This window comes from Balaenoptera acutorostrata, chromosome 12, assembly GCF_949987535.1.
Source record: "Balaenoptera acutorostrata chromosome 12, mBalAcu1.1, whole genome shotgun sequence".
Taxonomy (NCBI): Eukaryota; Metazoa; Chordata; class Mammalia; order Artiodactyla; family Balaenopteridae; genus Balaenoptera; species Balaenoptera acutorostrata.
The window spans coordinates 33984176-33998334 of NC_080075.1; the positions used below are offsets into that span (position 1 = coordinate 33984176).

At 35.9% G+C, this 14159-nt stretch overlaps 1 protein-coding gene across 1 annotated transcript in view; it reads right to left on the reverse strand.

Annotated features, from left to right (window-relative positions):
- GMCL1 (germ cell-less 1, spermatogenesis associated) overlaps positions 1–14159 on the reverse strand; it is a 55344-nt gene that overhangs the window by 8655 nt on the left and 32530 nt on the right. Inside the window, exons 10-12 of the mRNA XM_057558440.1 lie at positions 10426–10495; positions 5456–5531; positions 142–287 (exon numbers count right to left, since the gene is read on the reverse strand). Coding sequence (XP_057414423.1) covers positions 142–287; positions 5456–5531; positions 10426–10495 — 292 coding nt within the window. The remainder of the gene's footprint in view (positions 1–141; positions 288–5455; positions 5532–10425; positions 10496–14159) is intronic.

Genomic DNA, 14159 nt, shown 5'->3' on the forward strand with positions numbered 1-14159 from the left:
GAGCCTTATCATTTCCTTGCAGTTTCATATATATTGTATCTTACCAAAGTTCTACTATTGTTGGTGTAAATTATGGTTTTATTTCATTTCTTATAGTTCTTCTAGAGTGAGGAAGAGTGGGGTGGGAAAATCTCATCCTACCTAAATGCTATGCTCCTTCGAGGTTGTAAACTGACAGATCCACTACATGGCTGATTCAGTGTATTGCGTTTGAAAATGATGTATCGATTGGTGTAAGTTACAAGCAGGTCAAAGCCGAAGTTAAAACCTGTCCACCGCCAGCAGTACTAAAATACAAAAGAGAAAGATTTACTTCAGTTTATCATATTAGTAAGTCAAAAATAAAAAGTTCAAACTGTCTTCTCTTTTTCTAATTCATTTCAAGTATTTCTGTCTTATGGGTCCCTACTTTTTATCAGTGCCTTAAGGCTTAGCACACAGAATATATCTGTGATATATATACAAGGTTTACCACATACACATAGTATATATCAAAGCCAGCAAAAGCAGCCTTTATGATCATTATTCCTTAAGGTACTTTCCTAATATCGTCTCTTCATGATCTGTTTCATCAACTCTCCACACTGTAATTTTATCATAACTAATATGGCTTAGTTTATAGGTATAAACTATACCAACTCTAAGTAGGTATAGTTTAGGGGACTAGGAGTCTAGATAGAGGTAATAAGAATCCACTAAAATTTTTCCTGCTTTAAAAATACTCTGAAATACCTTGTGATACCTTGTGTGATCTCTCTTATATGTAAAATCTAAAAAAAATATGTATTAAAAAAAAAAAACCCTAAGCTTACAGATACAGAGAACAGCTTGGTGGGTGCCAGAGGCGAGGGGTGGGGAGTGGGAGAAATGAGTGAACTGTTTTTTTTAGTTTAAATAAAATTTAAAAATACCCTAAAATACCTTAAGTAACTAACCAACAGATACACAACTGAGTTATTTTAAATACCATCATGAGGTTCACAAGTTTGTTTATTCTATCACCTAATAGTTAATGAGAGACTTAAGTAAAGTGGCGTGGTATAATGAAGTTACGACTTCAAGTGTTTGGTTGACCCTCTGAATTACAACATTAAATCAATAGTTCACTGATATTTATTGAGCACACATTTTGTGCCAGGTACTGCTCTAGGCATTGAAGAAATGGCAGTAAAGAAGTTTCTGCCCTAGTAAATGTATATTTTAATACGTGTGTGTTTGTGTGGAGGAGGAGATGAACAACAAACATGAGATGGGATGGAAGAGGACAGAACAGAATGCCAGGAGAGAGTGACAGGGTAGGGGAGGTGCGCTGGCAGCTGGGGAGCCTGCTGGTTCAGGCAGGTGGTCAGGGAACGTCTCTCTAAGGAGATGCTACGAGACTATAGTCCTGAGTCAACTAAGGAGCGGACTGGGTAGCTATCTGGGGAAAAGTGACTTAGACAAAGAGAACAAGTACAAAGTTCTGGAGGTAAAAACATGCTTGGCATATCTGAGGAACAGCCAAAAGGCTATGTGGCTAGGGCAATAGCTGAGGGGGACGGAAGCTGGAGATGAGTTCAGAGAGTCAGTCAGGGGCCAGAAAACATATGGCCTAGAGTCCATAGTAGGAAAGAGTTTGGATTTCTTCTGTGGTAAGAGGCTAACGGAAAACTTTAGGGAAGGATGTAACATGATCTAACTTGCATTTTAAAAAGATGATTTTGGCTGCTGTGTGGAAAACAGAATGTATAAGAACAAGAGTAAAAATAGGGAGAGCAGTTATGAAGCTACAACAGTCCAGGCAAGAGATAATGGTGGCTTGGACTTGGGTTGTAGTGGTAGACATGGTAAGAATACATTTGGGGGACTCCCTGGTGGCACAGTGGTTAAGAATCCGCCTGCCAACGCAGGGGACATGGGTTTGATTCCTGGTCCGGGAAGATCCCACATGCCGCAGAGCAACTAAGCCCAAGCGCCGTAACTACTGAGCCTGTGCTCTAGAGCCTGTGCGCCACAACTACTGAAGCCCATGCACCTATAGCCTGTGCTCCACAACAAGAGACGCTACCGCAATGAGAAGCCCATGCACCGCAAGGAAGAGTAGCCCCCGCTCGCCGCAACTAGAGAACGCCCATGCACGGCAATGAAGACCCAACGCAGCCAAAAAAAATAAAATAAAATAAAAAATAAAATATTTGGAAGATATATATTCAAAGGAACTTCTTATGGACAACAGATATGGAACAAAAGAAGAATCTGAAGTGTGGAGCTTATACAGTGGATGAACAGAGGGGTTATCTATGGGTTGGAGAATACTTGGGAAGGAGGAGTTTGGGAATGAAAATCAAAGAGTTCAGCTGGGACCATTATATTTGAGAGGCTATTAGAATTCTAAGAAAGATGTCAAGTGAGTAGCTGGATACAGGAGTTAGGAATTGGTGTAAAGTCATGGGACTATATGAGATCACTTAGGAGTCAGCATAGAGAGCACAGATATGGAAGAAGTCCAAGTACTGAGCCTCCAGTCACACCAACATTTGTTGAGAAAGAGAAGGATCTAGCAAAGACATAGAGGGAGCAGCCAACGAAGCAGGAAGAAAACCAGCGCAGTATGCTGTCCTGGAAGTCAAATGGAGAAAATCTCCATGGAGTGAGTGAACAGATGGGTCATGTTGCCAACAACTTTCGGAAGACTAAAAACTACTCGACTTGGTAATGTAGGAATCACTGGTGACAATGGCACAGCGTTTCACTTGACTTTATCGGAGTAAATGAATTGGAGTGGATACAGGCAACTTTTTTCAATGAGTTTTGCTTAAAAAGGGTGCAGAGAAATGGAGTGGAAGCTAGAGGGGAATGTGGGTCAGGGAATGGTTTAAGATGGGTGATGCTGTAGCATGTTAATATGCTAAATGAGAATGATACAGAAGAGAAAAACTGATGATGCAGGAGAGTGAGGTGATGACTGTAGGAGCAAACCTTTTGAACAAGTGAGAAGGGATGGGGTCCATTACAAGAGGAGGTGGACTAGGATAGAAGCAGACAGTTCATCCATTCTAGTAAAAGGAAAAGCACAGCACACGGCTGCAGATGCAGGGAGACTGGTAGTACTGTTGGTAGGAGGAGGCACAGATTCTCTTCCTACTGCTTTTATTTTCTGAATGAAGAAAGAAGCAAGGCCAATGGATAAGAATAAGGGTGGTAGCACTGCCCTTTTGAGAAGGTATGAAAGTTACTCCAGGAGTGGGAGGATAAATTCACTAGGGAAATGTAGGAGGATCACCATTTAGCACTAAAATCCTGCTTGAAGTTTACAGTTACAACATTCAAGTGAAACCTGCTGGGGTTTGTATGGTGTTTTTCTTTAGTCACATTCATTTGTATGGAAGCATGCATGGAATGCATGGAAAGGTGGGATTTAACAAGAACTGGGGTTTTGCCTGGTGAATTTGACTGAGTGAAAAAGGGAAAAAGGAAGTTAAGAGTATAAGCCAGGGACCAATTTTTTTTTCACCTAGTATATTGTTTTTAATTAATTGTTATCTACAAAAGTTCCCAGCCTTAATTTTGCTCAATAACTTTAAAAAAATAAATTTATTTATGCATTTATTTATTTGTTTATGTATTTATGTATTTATTTATTTATGGCTGCATTGGGTCTTCGTTGCTGTGCACCAGCTTTCTCTAGTTGCGGCGGGCAGGGACTACTCTTCGCTGCAGTGCGTGGGCTTCTCACTGCAGTGGCTTCTCTTGTTGTGGAGCAGGGGCTCTAGGTGCATGGGCTTCAGTAGCTGTGGTGTGTGCGGGCTCAGTAGTTGTGGTTCGCAGGCTCTAGAGCACAGGCTCAGTAGTTGTGGCGCACGGGCTTAGTTGCATTGCGGCATGTGGGATCTTCCCGGACTAGGGCTCGAACCCATGTCCCCTGCATTGGTAGGCGGATTCTTAACCACTGTGCCATCAGGGACGCCCTGGTCAATAACTTTTTAAAATTAATTTTTATTGGAGTATAGTTGCTTTATAGTGTTGTGTTGGTTTCTACTGCACAGCAAAGTGAGTCAGCTATACGTATATATATATATATATATCCCCTCTTTTTTGGATTTCCCTCCCATTTAGGTCAGCAAAGAGCATTCAGTAGAGTTCCCTGAGCTATACAGTAGGTTCTCATTATTTATCTATTTTATACATAGTATCAATAGTGTATATATGTCAATCCCAATCTCTCAATTCATCCCACCCCAGCCAGGGACCAATTTTAAGATGGAACATAACATATAAGTCAAGTAAAGAAAGAAGTAGGGATGTGGTGAGAGGGTAATGGGGAAAAGATAGTAAGAACAATGTACTGTACATTCTAGTGGGGTTAAAAAGTTGTTGGGAGTCCAGGTACTAGAGGGAGAGTGCTAGAAAGATAACACGAGGTGGAGTCTGCAAGTGGTATGCTTAAAATGGAGATTTTGAAGAGGGTACATGAATTAGTGATACAAAAATTGAGGATATGCTTATAGGAAATTGGTTCCTGAGGTAGGGTAGAGCACTAGATCACGGAGGGAAGGAAGGTCAGGGAACAGATGCTAAAATCACCAAGACTGATAAGAAGAGTAGGGAGAAAGAAAGCCAGCAAGCCGAGCGAGTGATGGCCACAGTCAGAGTAGTGAGTGGTGTAGAAGTATTCGCTTCAAAGGAGCTGTGATTCAATGATGATGTGGGTGGAACAAGGTCTGGAAGCAACAATAAGGAGGACTAAGGAATAAATAAGATGCTATTCCTCTTTCATATTCTGCAATTATTAATGCAAACATAAAATAATGAAACTTTCAAAATTAAAGTTATAATGAGGGAAAATCTGGGAGAAAAACAACCAAATGGTTATCTAAATTAGGCTGAATTTTTTTCAAAGATGAAAATTACAATTAGGGTAGAGTTTTAAAAAAAATGTAGTTGTCTCTTTAGTGGCTGTAAAATCAATTTAATGAGTCACAATCAGCTTTTTAAAAAAAATTAAGTAGAAATACATCTATAGGACACAGCAGCTGTAAGTATTGTTTTGTAATACTTTTGTTTCACTTATATGCATTTGTATTGGGTGCTAATGAAATACATAATTTTTAATGTGGGTAGCAATCAAAAGCGTTTGAATGTCTTTGATCTAGGGTAACTGTAACAGAAAGAACTACTTTTAAGACTATGTAACAGCTCCCATTTAACGTCTTATTTATCTTTATTTCTGGTTTGCTGAGGGATCTTCTTATATCTCGTATCTAGACCCAGAAAGTTCAACAGTCTCAGGGAAGGCTGAATAATCAATCACCACTGAGTATATAACTCCTTGCCCAGGAGATCATGCTACAGAAACTAATCCACAAAAAAGCTCTTCTGAGGTATAACATGTATCATGATTGTTATTGAAAGTATAGTTTGCACTAATAGTACAACAATTTGTATAAGACTATTAAGAGTCACAACCCATACTTACTTCACCATCGTTGGCAAGCTTTCTACCACACCTCATGCTATTTCCCTCTAGTTCTTCTTTATTGATTTCTTGAGGCCTAGAAATATATATAAAACATGAAATCTCATGGAAAATAAGCAACTAATATTTGAAAAATAACTGAGTTAAAACAAGAGAAAAACTTTCTACTAGATTTAAAAATAAAATTTTGTAGTACAGATAAAAATCAAAATGCAATGATTAAATCTAGCCCATTACCTTTGCTAAATAAAAAAATTTTTAAATCTTTAGTGTTTCATTTATTGCCTTGACTTCTAGAATACTTTTACTAGGGCATAGTGAAACCAGAGAAGAGGGGAAAAAAATCTATGAGAAATTCTGCTTACTGAGAAAATAAAACACTTAAAAGTCTAACTACTAAGTAAAATTAAATTAAAATCTATTATTTAAGACGTGACTTGGTATCACCTACCATTTGATATTATTGTTTCGCACACAAGCCATTTTTTAAAGTAGTACAACTATACAAACTCAGTATTTAATAGAAAACAGCTGTAGAATTTTATCAATTAATCTTTATTTGGCCCTCTTACTTTAAAAACCTTAATCAACTAAGAGAAACACTGTTATTTCAAGATGTAATAATAAAATGACATTATTATTAGCTTAGAATTCCAAATGATAAAATACATTCATTCATATACAGCATTTATTAAGTACCTAGATACTGGGGCCATCATCATCATCATTATCTAATAAATATATTGAAACAAATACAATACATAAAAAATAATGAAATGTAAATAAAACTAATAAAACATATCCTTGACATCCAAGAGCTCAGTCTAGTAGGGAACTAGACATAAGTAATAATATAATAAGGTGGAGAGAACTGATGTTAAGAGCATGAAGAAGGCACAGATTTATTGCCTGGGATTAAGAGTGGGGATCATCACAGAGGAAGTATTATTTGTGCCTGAGAGGGAGTTTGTTGGGGTAGACGTCAGGGGTGAACTCTATGCAGAGGAAGGGCATTCCAGGTAGAAGGACTAGCAAAAAAGGACCGGAGCATGAAAGGGTACTAAATGTATGAAGAACTTAGTGCAGCTGGAGCCTAAAATGAGCATGAGAGGAGATAAAGCGAAAGGCATTTGGGACAGACTGTTGAAGGGCCCCACAGGCTACGTTCACAGGAGTTTCAAATTTTCCTGTAGATAAGAGCGAGTTCCCATGTATTTGTTCTGTTACTTTAAAATTTTTTCTTACGAAAACTTTCAAACATATAAAAGTAAATAGGGACTTCCTTGGTGGCACAGTGTTTAAAAATCCACCTGCCAATGCAGGGGACACAGGTTCGAGCTCTGGTCCGGGAAGATCCCACATGCTGTGGAGCAACTAATCCCGTGAGCCATAACTACTGAGCCTGCACTCTAGAGCCCATGAGCCACAACCACTGAGCCTACGCGCCACAACTACTGAAGCCCACGCACCTAAAGCCTGTGCTCCGCAACAAGAGAAGCTACCGCAGTGAGAAGCCTGTGCACCGCAAGGAAGAGCAGCCCCCGCTCGCCGCAACTAGAGAAAGCCCATGCACGGCAATGAAGACCCAATGCAGCCAAAAATAAATAAATAAATAAATTTAAAAAATAATAAATAAATAAAAGCTTTGCTTAAAAAAAAAAAAAGTAAATAGTACAATGAGCCATATTTTCTCACCATCTAGGTTCAATAATCCTGTTTTAGTTTTACTCTCAACCCACTTCTCCCCACATCCCTCCCAACTGATTATTATTGAGACTGACCCTCCAGACATTATATCCTTTAATCTGTAAATATATATCACACATAAAGCAATAATCCCTAACTATCATCAAATGTCCCTGGTCTTATTTAAGCAGGGAAGTGAAATTATATTTCTACTTAGGAGGCTAATCCTGTTGGCAATGTGGAAAAGCGTTTGGAAGAGAATAACCCTGGAGGGAGACTTTCCTAGATTATAACCTAGAGTCCAGGGAGTACACTGTGTTTCTCACTTTAGCAGCCCTACAGTAGCGAGCAGATGCTCAGTACGTGTGGAAGAGAGTGCTTCATTAGGGGCAATACAGTCATATACTTGTGAAGGCAAGAAAGCCACTTATTCTAACTCAGTCTCTTAGGTGAGACTCTATATTAAACTCAAAAAGGATACAGATAAGAAAAATCTTGAAAAATAGAGAACATCCAACATTTAAAAACTGAATATACAAAAGAAGTAGGTAGGATGGTTTATAAAACATTTCATACATTACAAAATGCTTCAAATCTGAATTCCAGTAAATAATTAACTCTCATTTTTTGGAGGGGTCTCTTATTTCTATTTCAACAATCTTACTGTATTTGTGCAAGGTAAGTATGCTATGAATATATTTGGGAAAAGATGGGATATAAGTTACAAGTAAAGTAGAAACTAAGAACCCTGGATAATAATCTTGCAATCATTATTTTAAGTTTATAGAACCCTTTCACACACTCACTGTTTAGCTATAAACACAACTAGGCTATTATTTTAGTAAGTTCTTTAGTGTATAAAAATAAATTAAAAGAGATCGGGCAGAAAAAAATTTAAATGTAAAACCTTTTTATATACTCACAGGTGGACTGTCTCTTCACACTGCCTATACCAAGGAGCTAGTATAAAGATCAAACAATAAATGTGGAAGTACTTCTCTGAACTGCAAAGCACTACACACTGAAAGAACAGATAATATGCTTTCTCTTAAAATGAAGACAGTACATAAATATTTTCTAGAGGGGTCATATGCTTTTGATGAAGGCACCTGTGTAACCAGATGGGTTACTTCACCTTACACTCAAGTCTTCAAAAAACCTATTACAGGGGACTTCCCTGGTGGTCCAGTGTCTTAAGACTCCACGCTCCCAATGCAGGGGGACTGGGTTCGATCCCTGGTCAGGAAACTAGAGCCCGCATGCCACAACTAAAAGATCCCACGTGCTGCAACTAAAAGATCCCGTGTGCTGCACCTAAAGATCCCACGTGCTGCAACTAAGATCCGGTGCAGTCAAATAAATAAATAAATAAATAAATATTTTAAAAAAAGAACTTAAAAAAACAAAACAAAAAAACCCCTATTACATTAGTGAGAATCTGACAATACTGCCACAAATAGGAAAATTGGCTTTACCTATACATATACATGAAGATCATGCTTTATGAAAGCATTATTCCAGGTAATATTTCAATAGCTTAGAAGAATATCATAACACTAAGTGAAACAAAGCTTAAAAGAATATCATAACACTAAGTGAAACAAAGTATATGAATTATTCAGTTTTATTAATATAGCAAGTGACAATGCAAACATTCTGTTATACTAACTGACCAAAAAGATAAATATTTATAATATTGATAGTTATAGAAATATAAGAATAAAAGTTGATTACATGATCTTTTCTCTAACAGCTCTTGATTTTAATAGTTGCTGGTTTTTCAACATAATGAATACATTTAAAAATTCATAGCGAAATCCATACACCTGTGGTCAATTAATCAACAACAACGGAGGCAATAATATATTAATACAATGGAGAAAAGACAGTATCTTCAACAAGTGGTGGTGGGAAAGCTGGACAGCTACATGTAAATCAATAATGAACACTCCCTCACACTATATACAAAAAAACTTCAAAATACTTTAAATACCTAAGTATAAGACATGACACCATAAAACTCCTAGAAAAGAACATAGGCAAAACATTCTCAGATATAAACTGTAGCAATATTTTCTTAGATTAGTCTCCCAAGGCAAAAGAAATATAAGCAAAAATGAACAAATGGGACCTGACCTAATCAAACTTAAAAGCTTTTGCACAGCAAAGGAAACCATAAACAAAATGAAAAGACAACGTAGGGAATGGAAGAAAATATTTGTAAATCATGTGACCTACAAGGGGTTAATATCCAAAATATACAAACATCTCATACAACTCAAAAAAACAAACCACCCAATCAAAAAATGGGCAGAAGACCTAAAGAGACATTTCTCCAAAGATGACATACAGATGGCCAACAGGCACATGGAAAGTTGCTCAACATCAATAATTATTAGAGAAATGCAAATCAAAACTACAATGAGATATCACCTCATACCAGTCAAAATGGGTATCATCAAAAAGTCTACAAATAATAAATCTGGAGAGGGTGTGGGGAAAAGGGAACCCTCCTACACTGTTGGTGGGAATGTAAATTGGTGCAGCCCCTATGGAAAACAGTGTGGAGATTCCTTAAAAAACTAAAATTAGAGCTACCATACCCAGCAATTCCACTCCTTGGCATATATCCCGAAAAGATGAAAACTCTAATTCAAAAAGATACATGCACCCCAATGTTCATAGCAGCACTATGTACAAGAGCCAAGACATCGAAGCAGCCCAAGGGCCCATCAATGGATGATTGGCTTAGGAAGATGTGGTATATTTATATACAATGGAATATGTATTACTCAGTCATAAAAAAGAATGAAATATTACCATTTGCAGCAACATGGATGGACCTAGAGAATATCATACTAAGTGAAGTAAGTCAAACAGAGAAAGACAATTATAAGATATCACTTATATGTGGAATCTAAAAAAAAATACAAATGAATCTATATAAAAAACAGAAAAACTCACAGACAAAGAAAACAAACTTATGGTTACCAAAGGGGAAAGGGAGGGGTGGCGGGATAAATTAGGAGTATGAGATTAACAGATACAAACTACTATACATAAAACAGATAAGCAACAAGGATTTACTGTATAGCAAAGGGAACTATATTCAGTATCTTACAGTAACCTATAATTGAAAATAATCTGAAAAAAATATATATATACAACTGAATCTCTTAGCTGTACACCTGAAACTAACACAGTATTGTAAATTAACTATATTTCAGTAAAAAAAAAAAAGTTTTTTTGTTTTTTTTTAATGAACAATGCTGTACCATACTTACCCCACCTCACTGTCTTGTTCTGCCCGGAGCATAGCAAGCCACTGCTGTTTATACACAGAAGACAGCCATTCTAAAATGTAAAAATACATATAAGAATAATAAGAAATATGGAAAAACATAAAGGATTTAAAAATTTTAAGAAGTTGATAAAATTTTTACCATTTTAAAATTCAAGTTTAAAACAGCAATAAGTAAAGCTGGTAATTTATATTTTATAAATATGCTATAACAATATGGCTTAATGATTTTTAAAGTGGTAAATGTTATCTTCCTTTGCTTTAGGACAGACTCTACTTAGATCACATACATTTAAAACTTTAGTTAAAAGTATATTCTTGTATTTAATAATTTCCTTTTCATAGCTCATACTATTTTTCATTTGTGAGAAACATACCGAAAGTAATATTTTCAGTTTTTACAAAAACTTTAATAGAAAACTGAATGGATTGTTCCTATATTAAATTATCTAAAAACAATTAATCAGAAATATACCATCTCTAAATTAGATGAATTATGCAACTCAAGAAATAATTTTGACACGATTTAGATAACTATTATAATTTAAATTATTGTAAATGGAATAATTATAGATATTCTTCCCTTTAATAATAAGCATATAATTTTTCCACAAAATGAGACTGTGGAAGCTGAAATTTTAATTATTTTACATAAAAACATGGATTTATTAAAAATATAAGCAGAACTGGCTTAGCACCATATTTATTTTTCTGCTCTTATTTATTCCCAACTAAAAGGGTAGTTTTTCTCATTTTTAAGTTAAATGATTTCTCTACCTCTACCGAAAGGCAGGGGAAAAACCTTAGTGCAATTAAAATCCAGGTTTTCACTTCATAATTCTCTACCTAATAAAAGGTATCCAGATGACTTGCACTGATTTATTGGTGTCCTTCCTTAAAATTCTCTATAAATACACTTATGAGTGCTTCTTTCCCTAAAATAATATTGTTGCTATTATAAGGAATAACTGCTGAATATCTAGGCCACAAACAATTCATTTTCAGTAGGTAAAGACTAGCAGCAAAGTTTATGTGACTCAGTATACCTACACACATATTGTCCATCTTATTTGCAAGGTATCTGGATTTTAAAATTCTGTTTTACTGTATTTTATTTTAAAAAAAAGCTGATCCCTTCCCATTAAAATGATCTCTCAACTCACTACTGGTTATGCCTGTAGTTTGAAACTCACTGATCTAGAGATAGAATATGGCTTTTCATGATTCATTTATAAAAATGGAATGAAAGGGTTACACATTCATATTCTCAAATATCATATAAGCTATATCCCATGAAAATGTTTTAAAATTTAGTTTCAACAACTTTGAATAAACTCCTTTAAAACTAAAAGCATTTTTTTTTTGGCTGCGCCGCCTGGCTTGCAGGATCTTAGTTTCCTGACCAGAGACTGAACCTAGGCCTCGGCAGTGAAAGCACCGAATCCTAACCACTGGACTACCAGGGAATTCCCTGAAAGCATTTTTAACAAGTTAAAAACGTGGGTACACATTTTTGTCCCTCCTTTCTTGCCTTAATCTAAAAGAGTAAAAAGTCAAACTAGAAATCTTTTGGTCACTGGTAGTTCATCCAGTAGCAGCAGCCCCAAAATAAGTCACTAGAACCACTAGTTCAAATGCAATGTTGACAGTTGATACACAGGGGGAAATCTGATAAAATGAGATTGAAAAACATGGGATAAAAATAAGTGAAACAATTTGCCTTATACAGAGTTTTTAATATGATTATATGCAGACGTATCTCCCAAAACACAGATACACTAGGCAGAGTTTGCCAGAATCCTTTTTGGCAGAGTTAGTGTTCAGTGAAAAGATTCTGAAAAAGTGCCTTCAAGAAACTTCCACTCAGTAAAAACAAATTTAAGCACTTTTAAACTTTATCAGACCAAAATACAAAACAAAAACTCAGAATGGGCACATCAAAGTAGCATTTGACAGTGCTATAAATCAGCAGCTGCAGATCTAATCGACAGCAGTTTTGAATGTAAACACAGTACTTTTCTAATAGAATAAATAAGTCAGAATGAGTTTATTTAGATCATGTCTCTTGTCTTATACAAAGGATATGGGGAAGGGGGTCTCCAAAAGTATACTATTTGAAAATCTAAATGTCTTAGATTTACAAAACTTTAAAACACAAACAGGAAGATAAGATATGCCCCGAATTTGCCTGGTTTTACTATTTAAATGAAAGAAACAGTGTATATTCAGGTATATACACATACAAAAATCTACTCACAACCAGTAAAGCATATAGCAAAAAACAGCCTACAGGTTGAATGTTATATGAAACACGTTAAGTCAGAATTAGATCATGAAGGTGAAGGACAGTCTACATAATAAAAAATTCCTATCTGGATAAAAGAATATTTTGTACAGAGCATCTAGGTATATTAGTATAAAATTATGGAGAAGCTCGTCTCAAAGATCTTCATGTATAATAACCTAAAAATCTAGTTCCAAAAGATGACAAATTTACTGAGTACAGTATTTCTCAATAAAACTAATTACATGAATTTATATACCTTTTCATTTTAAGCAACTTATTTTCATAAAATTCATACTGCTTTAACAATTATCATCTCTATTGAATTTACAAAACTATTAAGCATTAAGTTTCCCCATTATTCCCACAACAGTAATTCCTGATATAAAAGGTTACAATACCCATTTTCTTGCCCACAATACAAAGTAAGGGAATAAATCTATTTCATTACTTTGTTATCAAAAGCCAAAAAATTAAACATATTCAAAAGAATGGTGATTCAAAGTTACTGCTTAAGTTTCTGCAATTGGATATGCAAACTTGAAGAGATTAAACATAGTGGATTTCTTTTAAGTAAGATGTAGCCAAAAAAAAATAAGGGCTTTAGAACAGGAAAGACTTGGGGTTGCATTTGAGCTCTGCTTCTCACTAGCTGTATGACAGGATAGTAATACTTCAACTATAAAATGGGAACAACTGCCTTGATAATTTCAAAGATTATGTTACATAATAGGTGTTAAATGTATAATCTGGCATATTACCTGGGACACTGTGAAGAATCTACACATATTTGTTTACTTTTCCTCCTCCCATTTAAGGTTCTTAGGTTAGGAGCTACAACCTAAACTTATCTGATAGAGTAAATACAGTAATAGGCCATATGTAAGTTAGTATGTTTCAGAAAATGATTTTAGTTCACACAAACTGAGTGCCTACTACCTGTCAAGCACTGTACTATGTACCTGAGAGGAAAAGATGAAAAACATACAGTCCAACCAGGACACAGATATATTCTGTACTACGGTAATCTAGAAAGAGATGATGATGTCTTAACAAGGAAGTGGTAGCAGGCAAAAAAATGAGGTGAGTTTGAGAATTATCTAGGGAAAAAATCTATAGGACATGGTGAATGGATGTGGAGGAAAAGAGTTTGAGGAGGACAGGATGACTTGCAGGATTCTGCCATTTTTGTGAGGCTGGGTGGGTTATTAATGTTGATGACTGATAAGCGAACATGGGAAGAAAAAAGAACGCAGGGACTAGAGCTGGAGGGGAAAGATATAAGTACTGTTTTGTTTTTTTTTTTAAAGAATTTATGTATTTATTTATTATTTATTTTTGGCTGTGTTGGGTCTTCATTGCTGCGTGCGTGCTTTCTCTAGTTGCGGCGAGCGGGGGCTACTCTTTGTTGCGGTGCGCAGGCTTCTCATTGC